This window comes from Ochotona princeps, chromosome 2 (genome assembly GCF_030435755.1).
Source record: "Ochotona princeps isolate mOchPri1 chromosome 2, mOchPri1.hap1, whole genome shotgun sequence".
In the NCBI taxonomy this organism is placed as follows: domain Eukaryota; kingdom Metazoa; phylum Chordata; class Mammalia; order Lagomorpha; family Ochotonidae; genus Ochotona; species Ochotona princeps.
Genome location: NC_080833.1, coordinates 91,605,202 through 91,626,348, shown reverse-complemented (window position 1 = coordinate 91,626,348; position 21,147 = coordinate 91,605,202). Strand labels below are relative to the sequence as shown.

Here is a 21,147-nt window from a genome sequence, read left to right as displayed (position 1 = left end):
GTCTGCAACAGCTGAGTTGAAGTCAGGAGCCCAGAACTCAACCACGGTCTCCCAGGGTGGCAGGGGCCCAAATACTTGAGCCATCACCTGTTGCCTCCCACGTGTGTATTAGTGGATTGAAAGTAGAGCTGGGATTCAAACCTGGGCACTCTGGTACGAGATGCAGGTTACCCAGGTGGGATCCTAATCTTGTGCCAAGTGCCTGCCCCTTGTGTCCTATTTTTGACTCCTGGAGCAGATTTTGACTGTTGCTGGAAGCTTGTCTACAGAAGTGGATCTCAAGGTGTGATCTAGTGACCAACAGTACCAGTATCACCTGGGAACCGTTGGTGATGCAAAATGTCAGGCCCCCAACTCGGACCCACCGAATCAAACCTCTTGGCTGTTGTCACCAGAGTCTGTGTTTTAAATAACATTCCAGGTGATTCTCTGATAGACACAGGTCTGAGGACCACTGACAGGGAAATGAGATTCCTGGGAGAGAAGTAACACCTGAGAGGTGACTGCTGCAAGCTGTTGGACCTGCGGAATGGGGAAAATCCTGCAGGATTTGGTTGTATTTCTGGAGACTAAATGTATGTAATTAGGCAGGGTATCACTGCAACATTTAGCTTTCAATGTGTCAGAACACAACACTTGAATTTTTAAAAAAGAATTATTTGAAAGTCAGAGTTGTAGAGAAAGAGGGAGAAATGGAGAGGAGGAGAGGCAGTGTGGGTGAGCAACAGAGGTATCTTGCATGTGTTGGTTTACTTCCCAAATGGCTGCAACAGCCAGGGCTGAGCCAGGCTGAAACCAGGAGCCAGGAGCTTTATCCAAGTTTTCCATGTGTGTGCAGGGAGGGGCTCAAGGGGCTATCTTATATTGCTTTTCCATTTCTCCAGCAGGGAGCTGGATCAGAAGTGAAGCAGCTAGGATATGAATCAGCACCCGCATAGAGTATCAGTGTCAGAGATGGTGGCTTTACTTACTATGCCACAATACCAGTTCTTAAGCACGACACTTCAGACAAAATGAATCATTGCCTAAACCAAGAATTGCATGATTAAAACTCCACTGGATTTTTACTGGCCCATGTGAAGTCATATGACTGGAATAGTTCTGGGAATCTTCTAGGACAGCAAGTAGTACTGTTTCTGATAAGATAAACAAACAAAACAAAACACAGTGAGTTGCATAGCCATACCTGCAATTCCAAGATGGACTTTCAGGGTCTCTCCACCTTTCCTATCTTCTTGCAGAAACTCAGGCTCACCAGCAATTGGTATAGATGTTGATGTAGATGGAGGTCTGTAAATACACATTGCTGAAGATCAAAACTTTAGTGATAGTTGAGTTTGAAAAGTTTAAAATACTGTTGCAGATCAGTTGTACAGCCAGGACACAATCTCATCACAATGCTGCCTGAGAATGTTATCCTTTTGAAGGTGAAAGTTATAAAAGTCAAATACTTGCATCCCTGACACCCACATGGGAGCCCCAGATTGAGGTCTGGGCTCCTGGCTTTAGGCTGGCTCAGCTATTGCTAACGCAGGCATCAAGGAGTGAAATAGCACGTGGAAGCTCTCTCTCCAAATGTCTCCATCTTCCTCTCAAATAAAAGTAATAAAATCAACAAATAATACATAAGAATCTTTTCAGAACTTGTAACAGTGCAGAACAGGCAGGAGGCCTCCCTGGAGTGGGGAAGTGAGCTTCACAACCTTTGTCTCTGAGCATGGGAGAACAGCATGCCTCATGCTCCAGAGACTAAGCTCGCTTGTTGGCTCCACTAAATATATGGTTTTACCTTATACCTTCTCTGTAAGGAGCTCACCTCCCGTTGGGAAAATCTCCAGTTTTATTTATTTAGCTTTGCTTTTTTGGCTGGATTCTGTGGGAGTAGGTGATAGATCTGTTTTTCACTGGTCAACCCAAAGCTGCTATTCCATGTGGAAGCTGGGAAGCCAGGAGGGGCAAATCTGTCATCTTCCTGTTTGCCTCCTCCTACTTACAAATTTCAAATCTCATTGGTTTTCTTTTAAAATTTTTTTCCTACTTATCATGCTCTCCACACTCACTAACTCCTTAAGCTGTCCTCTACATTTCTCCTGTGATCTTCCCAAGTCATAGCATGCTACAGATACTTTTAAACTGTGATGTAATGACATCTCGCTTATAAAATATTTTATTTATTTGAAAGTCAGAGAAAGAAAGAGCAAGAATTAGAGAGAAAGAGAGCACGAGAGATTTTGTCCATTCACTAGTTCACTCTCCTTAAGCAGCAACTATAGTCAGGGCTGGGTCAGGCAGGAGCCAGGAGAATGTGGGTCTCCAACAGGTGTGGCAGGGGCCCAAGCAGCTGGACCATGTTCTGCTGCTTTTCCAGTGAATTAGCAGGGAGCTGGATGAGAAGCAAGGTGGCCAGGCTTGAACTGGTACATCAACATGGCATGGGAGCAGTATAAGCTGTGCCACAGCATGGTCCCATCACTGTCTCTCTGAAGTATGCTTCAGTGCCTGTCACTTTATGTAAAACCCTTCCGTCATTCCTTGAATGTAAAAATACACACACTTAAGTGGGCAAGGTAAGTGGTGGTTTAACAGGCTGTGCCACAACACTAACTCCAATCCTTATCTTTTTAATGCCAGTTCATTTGCCTGGTCACAGTGCCTCCATCCTTCCACCTCTTAGGTCCACTCTCCAGTCTTCCAGAACTCCCGACCTAGGCTCCCCTCTTCTCCCTGTTGCTCTTCGCTAGCCATTACCACCTTCCATTTGACAGCCTTGTTCACCATCAAGTGGAAGGTGGTAATGGCCAGAGCTTGTCCAAGCTAAAGTAAGGGCCAGGAACTCAATACGGGTGGCAGGGATTCAAGTGCTCAAGTCACATCTGTTGCCTCTTCCTGGTGCGCATTAGCAGTAAGCTGGGACTCCAATATGGGATACAGGAGTCCAAAGTGGCACTTTTTGGGGGGGAGGCAGGGGTTAAAGATCTACCTACCTACGTACCTGTTTATTTGAAAGTCAGATTGTAAGAGAGAGAGACACACACAGAAAAAGAGATCTTCCATCTGCTGGCCCACTCCTCAGATGGTTGCAACAGCCAAGGCTGGCTCACGCAGAAACCTGGAACTCCATGTGGGTCTCCATTAAAATGGACTACAGCTGTTCTACTTCTGATTCAGTTCCCTGTGACTGTCTGTTTTCCGCAGCACTTCAATATAGAATGCCAATACTGCTCCAATATGGGATGGGAGCAGCTTACCCTGTTGTGCTTCAATGCTAGCTTCCCCAGGTGGCATATTAAAGACTGTGCCAAACATTTGTCTCTACACCAATAGTTTTAAAACTGGCTTCATCAAGATCCCTTAGGTATGGTTTAGTACTCATCAGAAAAAAAAAGTTTACAGACTGGAATTCTTAATACTTTTCAACCTAGGATTTTGTGACTAAATATTCTCTCTCTGGGGCCAGTGTTGTAGGGTGACGAGGGTAAAGCCACTTCTTGAGAGGCTAACATTCCACAGTGACACCAGTTCATATTCAGCCTTTGATCCAGCTCCCGGCTAATGGTCTGGGAAAAGTAGTCGATGATGACCAAATACTGGGGCCCTTGCTGCCCACAGAGGAGACCTGGAAGAAGCTCCTGGTTTGGGCCTGGTCTAGTCCTGACTGCTTCAGCCAGCTGGGGAGTGAGCTAGTAGACAGTCAATCTTTGTCTCTCCTCTCTCTGTAGCTCTTTAAAAGCAATAACTTAAAAAATTTGCTCTCCTTTATAATTCAAAAAGCAGAAACAGAAGATAGAGAGAACATCTAAGAGGGGGGAGAGATTGAGAGCAAATGCGAGAGTGAGCAAGACAGCATTGCCATCCCTCAAATGCCCACAGGGCTAGAACCCGGCTGCTCTGAAACTGTGAGTTCGAATCCAGTATCTGTACTGCACGTAGGTAGCAGAAACCACTCTACAAGTCATGGCACTTGCTACTTCCCAGGGTCTATACTGGCAAATAGCTGGAATTGAGAACCAGACCCAGGCACTCTGACAGAGTACGTTGGCATCCAAACAAGGGCCCTCACCAGAGCCACTACTGGCAAAATAAAGGAGAGCAATTATCCCTGCTTTCCTTTTGCCCTTCAGTAAACAAATATGATAGTCTCTGTCCCATCTTAACAATAAACTAAACCTGCCCTACTCAATATCATTTCTTTACTGAAGACCCCATATTTACACTCATTTTATTAGATTATTTTTATTGGAAAGGCAGATATACAGAGGAGATAACAGACAGAAATCTTTTCCATCCGCTTGTTTAATCCTCCCCAAGTTGAGCTGATCCAAAGCTGGGAACTAACAGCTTCTTCCAGGTCTCCCATGTGGGCGCAGAGTCCCAAGGCTTCAGGTCACCCTCTACTGCTTTCCCAGGACACAAGTAGGGAGTTGGATGGGAAGTAGAGCACCTGAAAAATGAACGGGCAGATGCAGGGTGAGGATTTAGCCACTAGGCTATCATGCCAGGCCCTTTTATTCCTTTTAATACATATTTAGCACAGTTCTTTTTTTTTTTTTTAAAGATTTATTTATTTTATTACAGTCAGATATACAGAGAGGAGGAGAGACAGAGAGGAAGATCTTCCGTTTGATGATTCACTCCCCAAGTGAGCTGCAACGGCTGGTATGCACCGATCCGAAGCCAGGAACCAGGAACCTCCTGCAGGTCTCCCACACGGGTGCAGGGTCCCAATGCACTGGGCCGTCCTTGACTGCTTTCCCAGGCCACAAGCAGGGAGCTGGATGGGAAGTGGAGCCGCTGGGATCAGAAACAGCGCCCATATGGGATCCCGGGGCTTTCAAGGCGAGGACTTTAGCCGCTAGGCCACGCCGCAGGGCCCAGCAAAGTTCTTTATATGAATTGTTTATACTCAAAGTTGCTAATATTTTCCAAAATTCCCTAAGCCTACTTGGTAACACCCAGCTGGGTGTTAACTGGGGTCTCAAATGCCACATGTTTGCGACCCAAGCTCTCAGCTTGTTCCTCTTGTAATCTGTCTCATGTAAGACAAACACCATTCTCCTAGTTCCCCAGGCCCACACCTTGGGTTTCTGAAAGTCTCACCTACCTATTTCTGTCCTCGTTCCCTTTGTTGACCTCAGATCATCTACTTCCTACCTCGCAGCCCTAAGCTGGGTAATTTTATTCCTCTGTTGAAAACCTCCATTAACTCTTGTCTCATTGGGACTTTAAGTGGAAGTTATTATAACAATGGTTTACAAGACTTTCTGGCCTCATCTTGTACTATCCTCCTCTTCACTCATTCTGCTCTAAACACGCTGATCTGGCAGTTAACTTGAACATACCACGAACACTCCCCTCTTATTCTTTTCCCGTTTACTTTTTTTTTAAAGATTTATTTATTTTATTACAAAGTCAGATATACAGAGAGGAGCAGAGACAGAGAGGAAGATCTTCCACCCGATGATTCACTCCCGAAGTGGCCGCAACGGCTGGTGCTGTGCCGATCCAAAGCCAGGATCCAGGAACCTCTTCCAGTTCTCCCACACGGGTGCAGAGTCCCAAGGCTTTGGGCCGTCCTCAACTGCTTTCCCAGGCCACAAGCAGGGAGCTGGATGTCTTTTCCGCTTTACTTTGAATGCTCTTTCCCCATATAACTGTACGGCCTGCTTCCTACCTCCTTGGTTCTCTACCCAAATGTCATCTTGTCATGGTCATCCCTGACTACTGGACACAAAGCAGCAATGTTTCTCTCCATCACGGCCCTGCTACCATCTCTTATTTTTTTTTCTACAGCATTTATCACTATCTTTAGATTTATTTATTTGAAAGGTAGAGTTGGAGACTGAGAGAGGGAGAGACATAAAAGGAGAAGGAATAAAAGAGAGAAGTCTTTCATCCAGTGGTTCACTCTGCAAATGGCCACAACAGTTAGGGCTGGGTTAGGCTAAAGCCAGTAGCCTGGGACTCCATTAGGGTCTCTCATGTGAGTAGCAGGGGCCCAAATACTTCAGCCACCTTCTGTTACTTTCCCAGGCATTTCAGCAGGGAGCAGGATCAGAAGAACAGCAGTCAGAACTCAAATTAGTGCTCATATGAGATGCTAACTTCACAAGCAGCAGTTTAAGTGACTGTGGCACAAAGCTAGCACCATCAGTACCACATAAATATTATTATATATTCACTTGCTTATTTTCCTCTTACATTTTCTTAGGATACAAGCTCCCAGATGGCAAGGATGTATTTTGTACACTGCTATTTCTCTAGTAACTAAAATAGAACCCTAATAGGTATTTGTTAAAGAAATGAATACATTCACAGAAGTCAAATACAAGTTTTTGGTTTGTACGATTTCACCCAAACCTGAAGATGGCTTAAATAATTTATAGTGTGGAGAACTCATTTTAGTAAAAGGTAAAAGTAACTTAAATGTAGGACAGGTCGATCTTCCAGGAAAGAAACTAACCCCTCAGTGGTATTCACCCACAAACATCATGAAATAGTACTGTAAAACATTTAAAAAACAAATCTACATTATAGTTTCAGATAAATAATCCAATTCCTGGGCATCAACTTACGTTTTAAAACATGGATCACCAGACATCAGCTGCATACTTATTAAAACCTAAACACAAAAATAAGAAATATGATTATACAAGATTTTTTAAAAGCAGAAGCCATGTTCTGCTGATCTATGCTTACATAATACTTATTGTGATATTTCTATTTAGAAAGCATTAAATAAAATGATTGCTGAATTGGATTATGTGCCAATGTTAAAGAATTCCTTCCTTTAGTTAGACAGTCTTGTGCTATATAATTCTGTCTCTGTTAGTGACAGACTGCATACAGGATGGTGCTCCCACAAGACAACTGTCTGGTGACTCTATAGCCATCTCAATTTGTGTCACAATGACAAAAGCACTCAACAGCGTGTTTTCAGGAATGTTTTCTCAAGGAAGCATCATAGCACGGTGGGCAAAGCTGCCACCTGCAATCCCTATATCCTACATGGGTGCTGGTTTGAGTCCCAGCTGCTTCACTTCCAATCTAGCTCCCCACAAATGGCCTGGGAAAGCAGTGGGCGATGATCCATGTTTGGGACCCTGTTACTCAAATAGGAATCTTGGATGTTGCCCCTGGCTCCATCCTGGCACTGCCCTGGCCACTGGGTCATCAAGCAGTGAACCAGCAGATGGAAGATTTCTCCCTTTCTTTCTGTAACTCTTTGAGATAAGTAAATAGATAACTAAATTATATATATATATATATTTTAAAAAGAATGCATCCTCAAGAATCTTGATGGAATTTGAACTGTAATACTGCATCAAGGTGGAGGAATCCACCAGGGGGGAGGGGTGTGGGGAGGGGTGGGGGGATTCCCAGAGCATATGAAACTGTCACATAATGCATAATAATTAATAAAAAAAATTAAAAAAAAAAAAAAAAAAAAAAAGAATGCATCCTCATTGTTAAATTATGCATAAGTATATGGTAAAATAATTTCTGAAAGTAAAAACCTTACAGTTGTGAAAGCCAGAATGGAAAAGAGAATCAGTGAGTGAGTGATTCACCTCATCTGCCTGTGGGTAGGTAACTGTGCTAATTCAGTTCATCTGCCTTTACTCCCAAGCATGAGTGCCTGAATGTCTCCCTATGACCTACCACATGCATGTTTCAAGGGGCGCCTGTTGGTGGCTTCTAAGAGCAGAAAGCTTCTAGCCTCTGTTTAAAACCTCTCAAACGCTTTTTGAAATGCACTCCTTACTTGTTGACCACTAATTAATAAGCAACTGTAAGACCTTCTTTCCCCTTTGAATGCCAGCATAGCCTGCTAGCTTCCTTATCTCTTCTTTCACAGATCCCTACATTTGGCTTCCAATATGTTAGAAAGCAGATGGAGAGAGAACGCAAAGCTTTTAAGAAACTGTGTAAGGAAGTAGAATAAAGAAATGGGATATTTATTTATGAACCTTTTTTGGATTACTAAGAATCATGGTTTGGGGGGATTTGCATTTAGCAAACATGCCCCATATCACATGACCCAGGTTTAATGCCCACCTCTGGCTCTCAATTCCAGCTTCCTACCAACATAGTGCCTGGGAGACAGCAAGCAGTTGGGTCCTGTCACTTGAAACCTAGATTGAGTGCCTGGCTCCTGCTTTTGGCTTAGCCCAGTTCTGGCCAGTGTAGGCATTTGGGGCGTGAACCAGAGTACTGGAGTGCTGTCTGTCTCAAAAATTAAAATTGATCGTTTTAGATCTCATTAGTTTTTAACCTAATTTTTAACCTTTATTTACTTGTAAAAGACTTATTTACTCATTTGAGATGCTGTTACAAAAGAGACAGAGAGACGCAGAAAGAGGGAGAGAGTGAGGGAGGGAGAAAATGAAAGAGGTAGAGAAAGACAGAGGGAGAGAATGAATCACTCTTTTATCTACTGGTTTATCCCTGAAATGGCTGCTATGGCCAGCACTAGGCCAAGCCAAATCCAGGAACCAGGAACCTTAGGTCTTTTCATTGACGGCAGGGGCCCCAGTACTTGGGCCATCTTCTGTTGCTTTCCTAGGCACTTTAGCCGGGAGTTGGATCAGAAGTGGAGTAGTCAGGACCAGAACCAGTGCTATGCTATGGAATGTCAGAATCGCAGGCAGCAGCTTAACCCAATATGCCAGAACAATGTATCAACCCCTATTTCTAATTTTTTTAAAGGGCTATTTATTTATTTTAAAGAGTGACAGAGAAGGAGAGGAACAGAGAGAGAGAAGAGTTCTTCCATCCGCTGGTTCGCTCCTCAACTGGTTGCAATAGCTGGGGCTGGACCAGGCTGATGCCAGGAGCCAGGAGCTCAGTCCAGGCCTCCCAGCAGAAACCCAATCATTTGACCCATCATGGCTGCTTTCTCTGTGTATGCATTAGTAGAAACCTGGAGTCAAGAGTTGTAGCCAAGAATCAACTCCAGGCACTCCAATATAGTATACAGGTGTCTTACCTGTAGCGCTAAATGTCTACCTCATCCACGCTTATTTAAGGCAGCGACTCTCATTTGTTGCAAAGCAGATCTTGAAATGTGCTTACTTTAAGAATGGAGTTATCCTGTCTTGTATTTTTGGTATCATAGCCTTCCAGTAAACAGCGACGGGTGGTATTTCCTGATCCAGCAAACTCTGCCAGGTTTAGATCTGCAAAGCCCAGCTATGAAAAGAAAGAGAATTATATTAATAGATTATCTAGCAGGTGTCTATCAGATTCTCCTTAAAATAAACATTCAAACTATGCCTTAGACAAGTTCAATTGTATGGAGTTTTTGCCATTTTAATACCAGTCTATTTCATCTGCTTTATATGTCTTTTATATTGGTTCAATTTTCACATAAATATAATACAAATTCTATTCTTAAGCAAGCAGATTTTTATGTCACAGATTTGATGTGCCACACTTTCTATATATATTAAAATAAATATATTACTGCTAAAATAAAAATAATATGATTCAATTCAAAATCATTATAAGTACCAGTAGTACCTACCCCACAACATGGAAACATTGGCAAATCCATCACTATCATTTGTACAAATAAAAGGAAAAATGTCAGATTCTGTCTATTTCAGTTCATGTTCTATGTTGAACTAACCACTGGGAACTGCAGAGAACTTCAGGGAGTTTCAGGTTCTTGAGTTCCCACTCTCCGTGTAAGAACCAGAATGATCTAAGTGACTCACATACTTTCTTTACTATAAGCCTCTTTGCTAGCACTGCCTTCTACACATTTGCCTTGCTGGTCATTCTTGAGCTGAATCTCCCTTTACGCAACCCACTTCCTCCCTTTCTCACAGCCCTTTCCCATACTGACCCCTTCTGCAGTTACCCAGCAGTTCAGCTCAAACCTATTGCTCCACATTACTATTTGGTTCTCATTTTCTGTAGTTACCAAAAGTTACCCTACCATTTGCCTTTGATGTTTCAATGTTTACTTTGATGTTCTCAATTGTTTCCCATTTCCAAGTGGCACAACAAATCAACCTCATTACAACATGTTTTGGGGATGAACTAAGTCTACTCCACTAAGTAAGCATGCATAGTTTTTTATTGATGACAATAACAAATGAAGAGTGTGAAATTAATTAAGTACATCTCTGTGAATATATAATAGAAGTATTACACATTTCAACACTGCTATGATTTTTAGGTTGCTTGATTTAAGGTTTAAAACGCATAGTAGACACAAATAAATGACATTAAAAGGGTTGGGTGTGTGGAACAGTGGGTCAAGCTGCCTCTTGAGAAGTCAGCATCCTTTAAAGGTACTGCTTTGAGTCCTAGCTGCTCCACTTCCCATCTAGTTCCTTGCTAATATACCTGGGGAAGCAGCGAAAGAGGGCCCAAGTGTCTGGATTCGTGCTGTCCACATGGGAGACCAGGATGGAGTTCAGGCTCCTGGTTTGGCCTGCCAGAGTCCCAGCTGTTGAGGAGTGAACCAGCAGATGAAGGTTTGTCTCTCTCTGACTAGATACTTTTCATATACATAAAATCGGTTGTTGCGAAAAAAAAAAAAAAAAACAAATAATGGCATCGAAGATGAGGATTTTAACTACAGGCTGATGCAAGATTCTAACAGCTCTTAACTGGTACAAAAAGGTACGAAGAATAAGAACTTAGGAGTAGTGGAAGCCCCAAATTCAGGTAAGGCAGACACACACAACCTCAAGCTACAATTAACATCTCAATTTCCACACAGATACTCTGGGTTATCGCCTCTTTCAAGGGCCAAGGTGGGTCCTGAATGCACCAGGCATTGTTCTAGACAAGAACAGTGAGAGCAAGACAATGGTTTCCTTTGAGGTTTTGTTTAGATTCCCAGCGAGGTACCTGAGAGCCATGTTTCCTTATGAATCTGTCACTGGCATTTACTGACATAACTGACTCAGAAAAATGGCATGTATACATACATACTGGCTGTATCTGTGGCACTTATTAATTCATTCAAAAAATAATCTTCAGCACCTACATTCCAGGTGATCTTAGGCACTGAAAATGAAGATCCATTCTTACTCTCAAGGTTTAATAAGGAAAGACAGAAAAAAGAAATTCCTATGATACAGTGTGATAACTGCTGTAACAGAAAAGTCATCAATCTAGGAGAAATGAACAGCTCTCAGAAATAACTAACCTGAGACTAATGATACATGAGCTGATGGGACAAGAGGAGGCAGAAATACATGCATGGCAGGGAAAACAAGTCACATGGCAAAGAGGCCAAAACAGCACCAGTTACTTCAGGAAGTTCATGCAGGCAGTGGGCCTGTAGTGTAAGGATGAGAGCCAGAGAGCAAGCAAGGGACACAAAAGATGACATAGCATAGATGATCTACAAACCGAAGTGGGTCTTGACTGCTAGGATATGAGACTTTCATTTTCCTTTAAAGGCAATGAATAGCTTCTGGAGAATGAAAACCAGGGAAATGATATGGTCATATCTTAATTTCAGAAAGGTTACTTTGGTAGTAATACAGAGGATAGGAGAAGATAAGAAATGATTCTAAATAGAAGGCTACAGCTGTCCATAAGAAATAATGAGGGCATGAAATAGGGGCCCTGGGGAAGGGAGAGAGGCATAGTTTTAAGAAATTTTTACGAGAATTTATCACCCAAAGCAGACCCTCATCTGCTGAACATTCAATCTTCTGTTCTCTGTTAGCAAAGCCCTGACTTCATCCAGCTGTTTAGTCTCCTTTGTCCTTTCAAGGTGTTCAAGGAAGGCAGCCCAATCCCCAACTCATACTTAAACTGTGTTCTGTCTGTGCTAACCATGGCAAGCCGTTCGGATTGTCCACAACTAAGGTAGGAGTAGGCAAAGGTTTTTTTTTCTCACTAAATTTTTTGAAAAAGTAGTATATGGAGCATGGAGAGGCAGCTAGGGTTTGTCATTTGTGAACATGTTGATGAAAAAAGTGAGCACCTTGTTGTTAATGAGCGGAACAAGTCAAGGACAAAGTTACCACAGAGAATGGAAGAATAGTAAAAGAGAAGTATATGGATTCTTTTGTGGTGGTTGTTTTGTTCTATACATTAGTTCATTAATTATGGGCAAATATCTCAAATGGTAAAGCTTCTATAGGTCTTTCAACTCCAAAGGCTGACTGCACTGTGAAAGCGGTGAGGCGTTACAGGTTCAGGCACCTTGACCCACTGCTTTGACGCAGGAATTCCAGCGACAGAGGCCACAGCTTGTCTCTTTGTCTAGGTTTGGCCGCAGGCAAAGCATGACTTTCAGTTTTTTCTTTTTTCAGCATTGTGCAGGGAGAGGCAGTAGGGAAGGTTCTTTTAGCCATATTGCCACCCAAAGGATTAATATGGGATTTGATGTTCTTCAATGAGTTACTAATCTCGTTGTAGTTCTATCTTACATCCATTTATTTTGTGAGACTAAAGAAAAATCTGTTTGAGGAAAACTTTTTGTAACTTGTGACCAAGAATATCCTGACATTGCAATCAACTAGATTTAAGGGAGATAGGTAGATCTAGGGGTTAAAATTACTGTCCAGGCTCTCAGCTCAAGTAACCTGACTGATGGAGACACAATTCACAGAAACTGGAAATAAGAGTATACGGGTTTCCGGTAGCACAGGCTGAATACCCCTTATCAAAATGCTTAAGACTAGAAACATTTTGATATTTTGGAATATTTGCACACACACACAGTTACATTAGGGGTTGGATCCAAATTTAAATAAGAAATTTGCTTCTTGTGTACCTTATATTCATGACCCGAGGGTTATTTAATAAATTTGAAATAATTTGCATATGAAACAAGATTTATGTGCATTGAGCCACCAGAAAGTAAAGGAGTCTATACCTCAGGCAATCATATGGACCATCAGTGGTTGTTTCGAATCACTATCATTCCTGACCTTGAACTTACTTCTACTGATAAACAATCACTTTTTAAAATATTGATTTATTTGAAAGGCAGAGTTACAGAGAAAGAGCAAGACAGAGAGCAAGAGACAGAGATATATAGAGACAGACAGGGAGAGACACAGCGGGGGAGAGACGGAATCTTCCATCTGCTAACTCCCATGTGAATGACAAGAGAGTACTTGGGCTACATTCCACTTTTTCCTGGGCGCTTCAGAATGCAGCTGGATCAGAAGCGGAATAACCAGGACTTACAATGGCACAAATGGGATGCTGGTTTCATAGAAGGTAGTTTAACACTGGGCCCCAAAAATCATTCCCTTATCTTTCTTTATGAATAAATATTTAAGAGTGAAAATATGATATTCCATTAATATAGAGAAAATAATAATTTATTCAGGATAATGGAGTAGCACAGCAGCATCCCTAGCAACAAGTAGGCTTTCAGTACCCACCTACGATGCTGTGTTTTGATCAACCAGTTGTTATGGACTGTATGAATATTTACTTTTCTGTATGTGAGAAGAAACATCAGAACAGCTGAGGAATTGGAAAGTGGGTTCTCTAGGAATGACTCACTCTGCTGGAGGGAGTCTGAATTTATAAACCAACATAATTTCTGGCTCTGCAAATGCTTGTAGCTCCAGTTCTTCAAAAAGCCTGGCACCACTTTCACTATATTGCCTATAGGCATTGGTTCTGCTATTATCATCACCTTCAACAATACCTTGATTCAGAACCATTTAGGCTACGTCATTATTGGCTAATAATGAACAATGCAGATTAATTACCAGTGTATCAGTGCTAAAAACGTTCATAGCCACTTGTTTTAGCTTACTAACAGACTATGAAGATGCATATTTTGTGTATGTAAGGAGGTCAGGCACCATTTTATCCTCACTTGTCACAGAGAATCCCTCAAAACCATCACCCTGTTCATCACCATCACTGTGCATAACTGCAGGCCAGAGGTTATACTAGGCACGCACAACTGTGTCATTAGCTACAAGGACTGACAACAGCATATGGCATCCTTAACGCTAAGCTCCCTTTAAAAGCCTTCCACATCTACATTTCTGTTTAATATTTCTAGTACACTATTCTAGAAAGTGTCTATATATATGAATACATATATTTAAATGTTGTAAATTGGAGTCATCCCTATTTTTAAAATTTATTTAATTTGAAAAGTGTAGAGAGAGAGAGAGAGAATGAATCTCTCATCTATCAGTTTACTCTCCAGATAACTACAACAGCTAGGGATGGGCTAGGACTGAAGTGACAGCCTGGAGCCCAATCCATGTTTCCCACATGGGTATCAGGCACCCAGCTACAGGTTGTGCATTAATGGGAAGCTGGAGCTGGAATCAGAGCCAGGACTCCAGATCAGGCAGTCCTCAATAAGCTGTTGGTATCCCAAGAGCAATCTTAACATTGTGTCAATATTTGCCCTTAATATTATTTTTGATGACAATTTCAGTTGGAAGATGAGCAGAACAGTTGCAAAGGTATGACTAAATCTTACAGGATCATCCAGTTTAGCTTCCCTGCAATGAACACAAGACACTGATACAAAACGCTTGTGAAACCTAGCAGAAAGGGCATTCCTCAGGATCCATTCTTTAAAAACCACAATCATGCATTAGTAAGAAATTCATTCTTTTAAAGAGAGGAAGCAAACTTTTGCCTATGGCAGCAAGTTTACACTTATGCCTGCTGCATTTGCACATCCCAGCATAGTTACTTAGTCCTTTGCATTCTGAATTCCTGTAGAGGTTGTGACATCAGCTGTTAGTCAGTGTTGTTCTGGGGCAATAATACAAAAAGTGCTTCATCAGTATTACGGACTTGTCCTGGTGTCAGATTTTCATCAGTGATGATCTCAGCAAACTGCTCAATGAACCTTTCTGTTACTCCACTACCAGCAGACACTTATCACCAATACTTTGAAATGTCATGCCTTGTCCTTTCTTAAATTTCTGTAACCTGCCTGTTGAACATGCTCCCTTCAGTACAGTGACAGATCTTTGTCTGTTTCATGATCAGCATACTGTCAAGTAGGTATTCATTATAACACTGACAAATCCATTTTTTAATAATGATCAAGATCTTAATTTGTAGCTTTATAGTTATTTAAAAAAATCTACTCCTACTCATCAACTTCAGCATAAAACTTCATCAGCAGTTTTTCCTGCTTCTTTTGATCATATATGGTAGTGATTTCCACACCATACTCTTCTATAAGATGTTTCATTCTTCTTTTTAAAAAGATTTATCTATTTTATTGGAAAGGCAGAGTTACACAGAAGGAGAGGAGGAGGGGAGGGAGAGGGAAAGGAGACGGAAAGGAGAGGGGAGGGAGAGGGAGAAAAAAATCTTTCATTCACTGGTTCACTCTCCAAATGGTTGCAATAACAAAAGCTGAGCTGATTTGAAGGCAGGAGCCAGGAGCTTCTTCCTCATCTCCCACATGGGTGCAGGACCCCCAACCCCCGGCTGCTTTCTCAGGCCATCAGCAGGGAGTTAGACTGGAATGGAGCAGTTGGGATTTGAACCTGGACTCATACAAGTTTCTGGCGCTGTAAGTAGAGGAATGGCTTTCAGCCACAAGATGTTTCACTGTTACATCACTATATAGTTTCCCCAACAGCTTGATTTGTGCTACAGATAAACTCTCTCTCTCTCTTTTTTAACCAGTGTTTTTTTTACACGTAGGGATATCAACAGGTCCTTTTGATATTTTCAGTAATATGTTTGGATCACAGAACAGAGAATAAGCAACAAATAAACAAACAAAACACAGTGAGTAAATCATGTAGGCCTGGGTCTCATGCAAGGCACAAGGGGGCATCTGTCACTGCCAGCCTGTACATGTGCCATTTTATTACTCTTCTCTGAATACCTGCATGGGGGCACTTGGGCAGCAGTGAAAAGTTATATTATAGTCGAAGGAGGCTAAAAGGGGTGCTGAGTACACAGCATTGTATAATTGTGGTTTTAAACAATTTTTTATTTACTTATTTTTCATTGTACTTTAAAAGCAATGAGACAAAGAGAGAAACAGAGAGAAGCAGTTCCTCTGTTCATAAGATGACCTCCCAAATGTCTACAACAGCCAGGTTTCAGCCAGTCTGGAACTAGGAGTCTGGAACCCCATCCTGGTCTTCTACACTGGTGAGAGGGGCCCAAGCACTGAGGCCATTTTTTGCTGTTTTCCCTGACACATTAACAGGGAGCCGGAGGAGAAATGGAGCTGCTAGGACTACAACTGGTGCTCACAATGAATTTCAGAGTTAACCCTCAGTGCCACAATGCTGGCTCCCTATTTTAATTAAAAAAAAAATGTATTTGAGAGGTTGGGAGAGAATGAAAATAAAATGACAGAAAAGGTGAAATGGAGGGAGGGAAGGTTAAGGTTAAGAGGAAGACAGCAAATGAGCATGTGCATGTACATTGCATGTTCTGTCTGCCAGCTTCTCCTGCAATGCATGCAATGATTGGGACTGGGCTGGTCTGAAGCTGTGAACAAGGAACTCCATCCAGCTCTCCCAAACAGTCAACTATACACGCCACACCTGCTGTTTGCCCCCATTTTTCTCCCTGGGGTCCACACCAGGAGGAAGATGGCATCAGGTGTTGAGTCTATGAACTAAATGCAGGCATGCCAATAGGGGGTGTGGGCATTCCAACGAGCATATTAACTGGAAGGCCAAGTGCCCCATTTTTATGCCTGTAATTTGAATGAAACCCATAATGAGAATTTTCTGTTTGTGATATACTCTCAGCACTCAAACAGTTTCGGATTTTGGTCCACAGCTATAACAGCCTGAATGTGCCTGAGCTCATCTGTTCTCAGAAGGCAAGAAATTACTCAAGTTTTTCACATCCAATTTAACCAAGGATATAAAAGATCATTACAACGGAAATTACAAAATACAGAAAGAAAACACAAAAAAGTAGAAAAATTGTCCATGTCTGTGGATTAGTAGAATTCATAAAATCAAATATTCTTACTACTTGGAGCAATTTACAAACCTAACGCAATCCCAATCAACATTTCAAGGACATTTTCAGATCTAGAAAAAATGATGAGACTTGGTTTGCTAAAACAATTTTTAAATTTTTTTTTAAGATTTATTTGATATTTATTGGAAAGTCAGATATAGAGAGAGGAGACACAGAGAGCAAAATTTGTCCATTGATTCACTCCCCAAGTGGTTGCAATGGCTGTAGCTGAGCTGATCTGAAGCCAGGAGCCTGGAGCCTCTTCTGGGTCTCCCATGCAGGTGCAGGGTCCCAAGGCTTTGGACCATCCTCGACTGCTTTCCCAGGCCACAAGCAGGGAGCTGAATGGGAAGTAGGGCCGCTGGTATTAGAATTGGCACCCATATGGGATCCCGGCAAATTCAAAGTGAGGACCCCAGTCACTAGGCTATTGTGTGGGGTCGTATTTGTTTTTTTACTGGAAAGTCAGATATATACAGAGGAGGAGAGACAGAGAGAAAGATCTTTTGTCGGATGATTCACTCCCCAAGTGGTTGCAACGGCCAGAGCTGAAATGTTTCGGAGTCAGGAGCTTCTTCTGGGTCTCCCAAGCAAGTGCAGGGTCCCAAGGCTTTGGGCTGTGCTTGACTGCTTTCCCAGGCCACAAGCAGGAAGCTGGATGGGAAGGAGGGCCGTTGGGACAGGAACCCATTTGGGACCATGATGCATGTAAGGCGAGGATGTTAGCCTCTAGGCTACTGTGCCGGGTCCAACATTAAAAAAAAAAAAAAAGACATACATATATATATTTTTTTAATTAGAAAGGCAGACACACAGACAGGAGACACAGAAAGATCCAAGTGGCCGCAAGAGCTGGAGATGAGTCTATCCGAAGCCAGCAGCCTCCCCCAGGGTCTCCAATGCAGGCGCATGGCCCAAGTCCCTGGGTGCATCCTCCACTGCGCCCCCTCAACCCCAGGCCACAAGCAGGGAGCCAGATGGGAAGTATAGCCACAGGACATGAACTGGCGCCCACACAGGATCCTGGCAGATGCAAGGGGAGGATCCACCTGCTAGGCCACTGTGTCAGACCCTGTTAAAGCAATGTTACACAACAAAAGCAATGCTGGAGGCATCACAGTATCATATTTCAAGACATACTACAGGACAGTTATAATCAAAATAGCCTGATACTGGCATAAAAATAGACATGCATACACTATAGAAAAAGAATTGAAAGCCCAGAAATAACCTGCCTCTATAACTAACTAATCTTTTACAAGGTAAAAATCAGCCCTTAGAAAAAAGTTTCTTCAACAAATATTGTTGGGAAAATTGGATCTATGCATGTAGAAGTATGAAACAAGACCTCTACCTTACACCACATTCAACAATCCACTCACAGTGGAGCAAGGATTTAAATTTACGACCTGATACTATCAAGTTACTAGAGGAAAACATTGGGGATACTCTGCAAGACACTGGCATCAGAAAAGAGTTATTGGAAAAGAAGCACAGCTAATAAAAGCAAAAACGAACAAGTGGGATTACATCAAGCAAAGAAGCTTCTGCATTCCAAAAGAAATACTCAACAAATTGATGAGGCAACCAACAGAGTGGAGAAAACATTTGCAAACGTGCAAGTGATAAAGGATAACAATCAGGATCTAATGAGCTCCAGAAACTCAACAACAGAACAGCCCAGATAGGTAATAAACAAAGGATATGAATAGGCAATTTTCAAAGGAGGGAATACAAATGACCAACAGACATAAAGAAATAATCAGGTTCACTAAACAACAGGGAAATGCAAATAAAAACCACAGTGAGGTTTTACCTCACCACAGGTAGAATAACCAACATACGAAATCAGAAAATAATAGATACCCTCATCCTTTGTTGGCGAGAATGAAAACTAGTATAATCACTATGGAAGACAGCATGAAGATTTCTCAGAGATCTGAAAATAGATCTACCATATGACCCAACCATCCCACTCCTGGGAATATCCAAATGAATTAAAATCAGCATATGAGAGAATTATCTGTACTCCCACATTTACCGTGGCTCAAATCCCAATATCTAAGATATGGGATCAACTCAGATGCCTACCAACAGAAAACTGGATAAGGAAAATTTTGTACACATACACCGTGGAATACTAATCAGTGATAAGGATGAAATTCTGTCTTTTCCAATAAAACCATTATGCTTCCAACTGGAAACCATTATGCTTAGTGAAATAAGCGTCTCAGACAAATGCCATATGTCTTCTCTAGTATGTGACAGTTAATGTAGAATACCAAAAAATGTACAGGAATGACTTGGATATCTTGTGATAGGATTGTCAATTTTAGCCCTTGTTTATATTCCTGTGGAACTGTGGTCTTCCTACTTTCCACTTGTTGAATATTATGGTTAGTGGTGAATTAAGCCTGTGATTATGGAGTGGATTAAAAATATGTCCTCCTAAGAATTAAATTTTTAAAAAAAGGAAAGAAGGAGAGGGACTGACGGAGGTAAAAACAGTTATCTTCTTAGAACTGTATCATACATTAAATCTGTTCTGTTTATATTAAAAAGTAAAACAAACAAGTCAAAGCTTAAAAAAGAAAATGCAAAGCAGGGTTGGGCTTGGCTGCTAACTGCATGAGACACTGCCTGGACACAACGGGCTATATGCTTTTTAACATACATGAATTTTTGGACATTTTGGATTTTTGCTTTTCAGGTCAAGAATCCCCATTCTGTACTCTAATGAATTCCTTCTCTTCAAAGATGAGAACATCTATTACTAAGAAAACATAGCTAGTAAAAGTAACAGAAGATAACACAGTACTAAGAGAGCAGAGAAGGGTCCTTCTAGACCAGGGAGAGGCAGACTGGGATTCTCCCCAAGTGGGACTGTTTAAACGATCAGTGCCCGTCAACTGATGCAAATCAGAGCTCAGCTTCTCTAGGGTATTACTATGACGACACCTATCATCTACTGGATTCAAAATGTTCAGGTTCCACGTTGTCGTATTTAAAAGATTTAACAACAACTAGAAGTGTAAATTATTCTATTTTTAAGTCTATAAATAACAGTGATACAAGTTCCAAAAGAATCAGGATACTTACCTTTGCATATGCTTTTCCACCTTTTAATTCCTGCCAAAGAAAGAAAAACTGTAAGGATATCATGTAAAGGTTTAAAATTAAATGTATCAAATAATTCTGAGGCTGACATAAACACATTGGCATATTTCAAAGCCAGTAAAATTCTGATGATCCTAAATCCCTCTATTTGGACTTCCCAATATCCTCCAAATAACCAGAAATTCTTGTGATGTGTAATTTAAATCTAACAGAAGCAGTGAGAAGACAAGCTAGTACCTTATCTATTTTCTGAAGAAGAAATCACTAAAAAGTATCTTGGGATTATTGCAATGACCTAAGTCACCAGATTTCTTCCTTGCTCGGTAAAGTGCACTAACACACTAGAGAAGGGTTTTGGCAACAGCTGAAACATCTCCCACTGTTATCAGTTCTTAGGCATTATCCCCAAAATGTCCTACGCATATACAGGCATTCAAGGAGTATAGTATAAACTCTCATATCCATTGTGCACAAGACTGACAACAGTGAAAAATAGTGCAGATGACTTTAATGTTGAATTAAATTTTGCATAACTGTGCATTAGTTGGCCAGTTCTGGATTTAGAACTTCTCAGACAACAAAGTAGAAAATACTCAGATTGCCCAGCACAGGCATTCGGTGTGTGTTTGGCCTTATTATTAGAGTCAAATTTCCTTCCCTGCGCCAACTTTGCAAAAAGTCTATTTATTTATTTTGTTCATTTGAAAGTCAGGGCAAGAGAGGCAGACAGAGACAGATCTTCCATCTACTGGTTTTCTCTCCAAATGGCTGCAACAGCCAGGGTTGGATCTTGTTGACACTAGAAGCCAGGAGTCCACTCAGTTCCCCACTGGAGTAGAAGTTCAGGTACTTGTGTCATATTTGCTGCTTCCAGGCAAATTAGCAGTAACATGATGGGAAACGGAGGCATGACTTGATCCTAAGTACTCAGATATGGGATATGGGCATCCCAAACCACGACTTAATGTCCTGAATTACAATCTCCTACTCTACTCACTTTTTAAAATATGCTTGGAGTTGTCTTTTTTGCATAATCAGATACATAACGTTTTACTTATAACTTCCATCTTTAGAATAGTGAATTTATGGCTCAGCCCAGTAGCCTAGTGGCTA

At 41.6% G+C, this 21,147-nt stretch overlaps 1 protein-coding gene across 2 annotated transcripts in view; it reads right to left on the bottom strand.

The window, feature by feature from the left end:
- EEIG2 (EEIG family member 2) overlaps positions 1 to 21,147 on the bottom strand; it is a 76,958-nt gene that overhangs the window by 13,153 nt on the left and 42,658 nt on the right. For both annotated transcript variants that reach the window (XM_058659791.1, XM_004581989.2), the window contains exons 3-6: positions 20,017 to 20,046; positions 9,073 to 9,189; positions 6,573 to 6,619; positions 1,187 to 1,290 (exon numbers count right to left, since the gene is read on the bottom strand). In XM_058659791.1, coding sequence (XP_058515774.1) covers positions 1,187 to 1,290; positions 6,573 to 6,619; positions 9,073 to 9,189; positions 20,017 to 20,046 — 298 coding nt within the window. The remainder of the gene's footprint in view (positions 1 to 1,186; positions 1,291 to 6,572; positions 6,620 to 9,072; positions 9,190 to 20,016; positions 20,047 to 21,147) is intronic.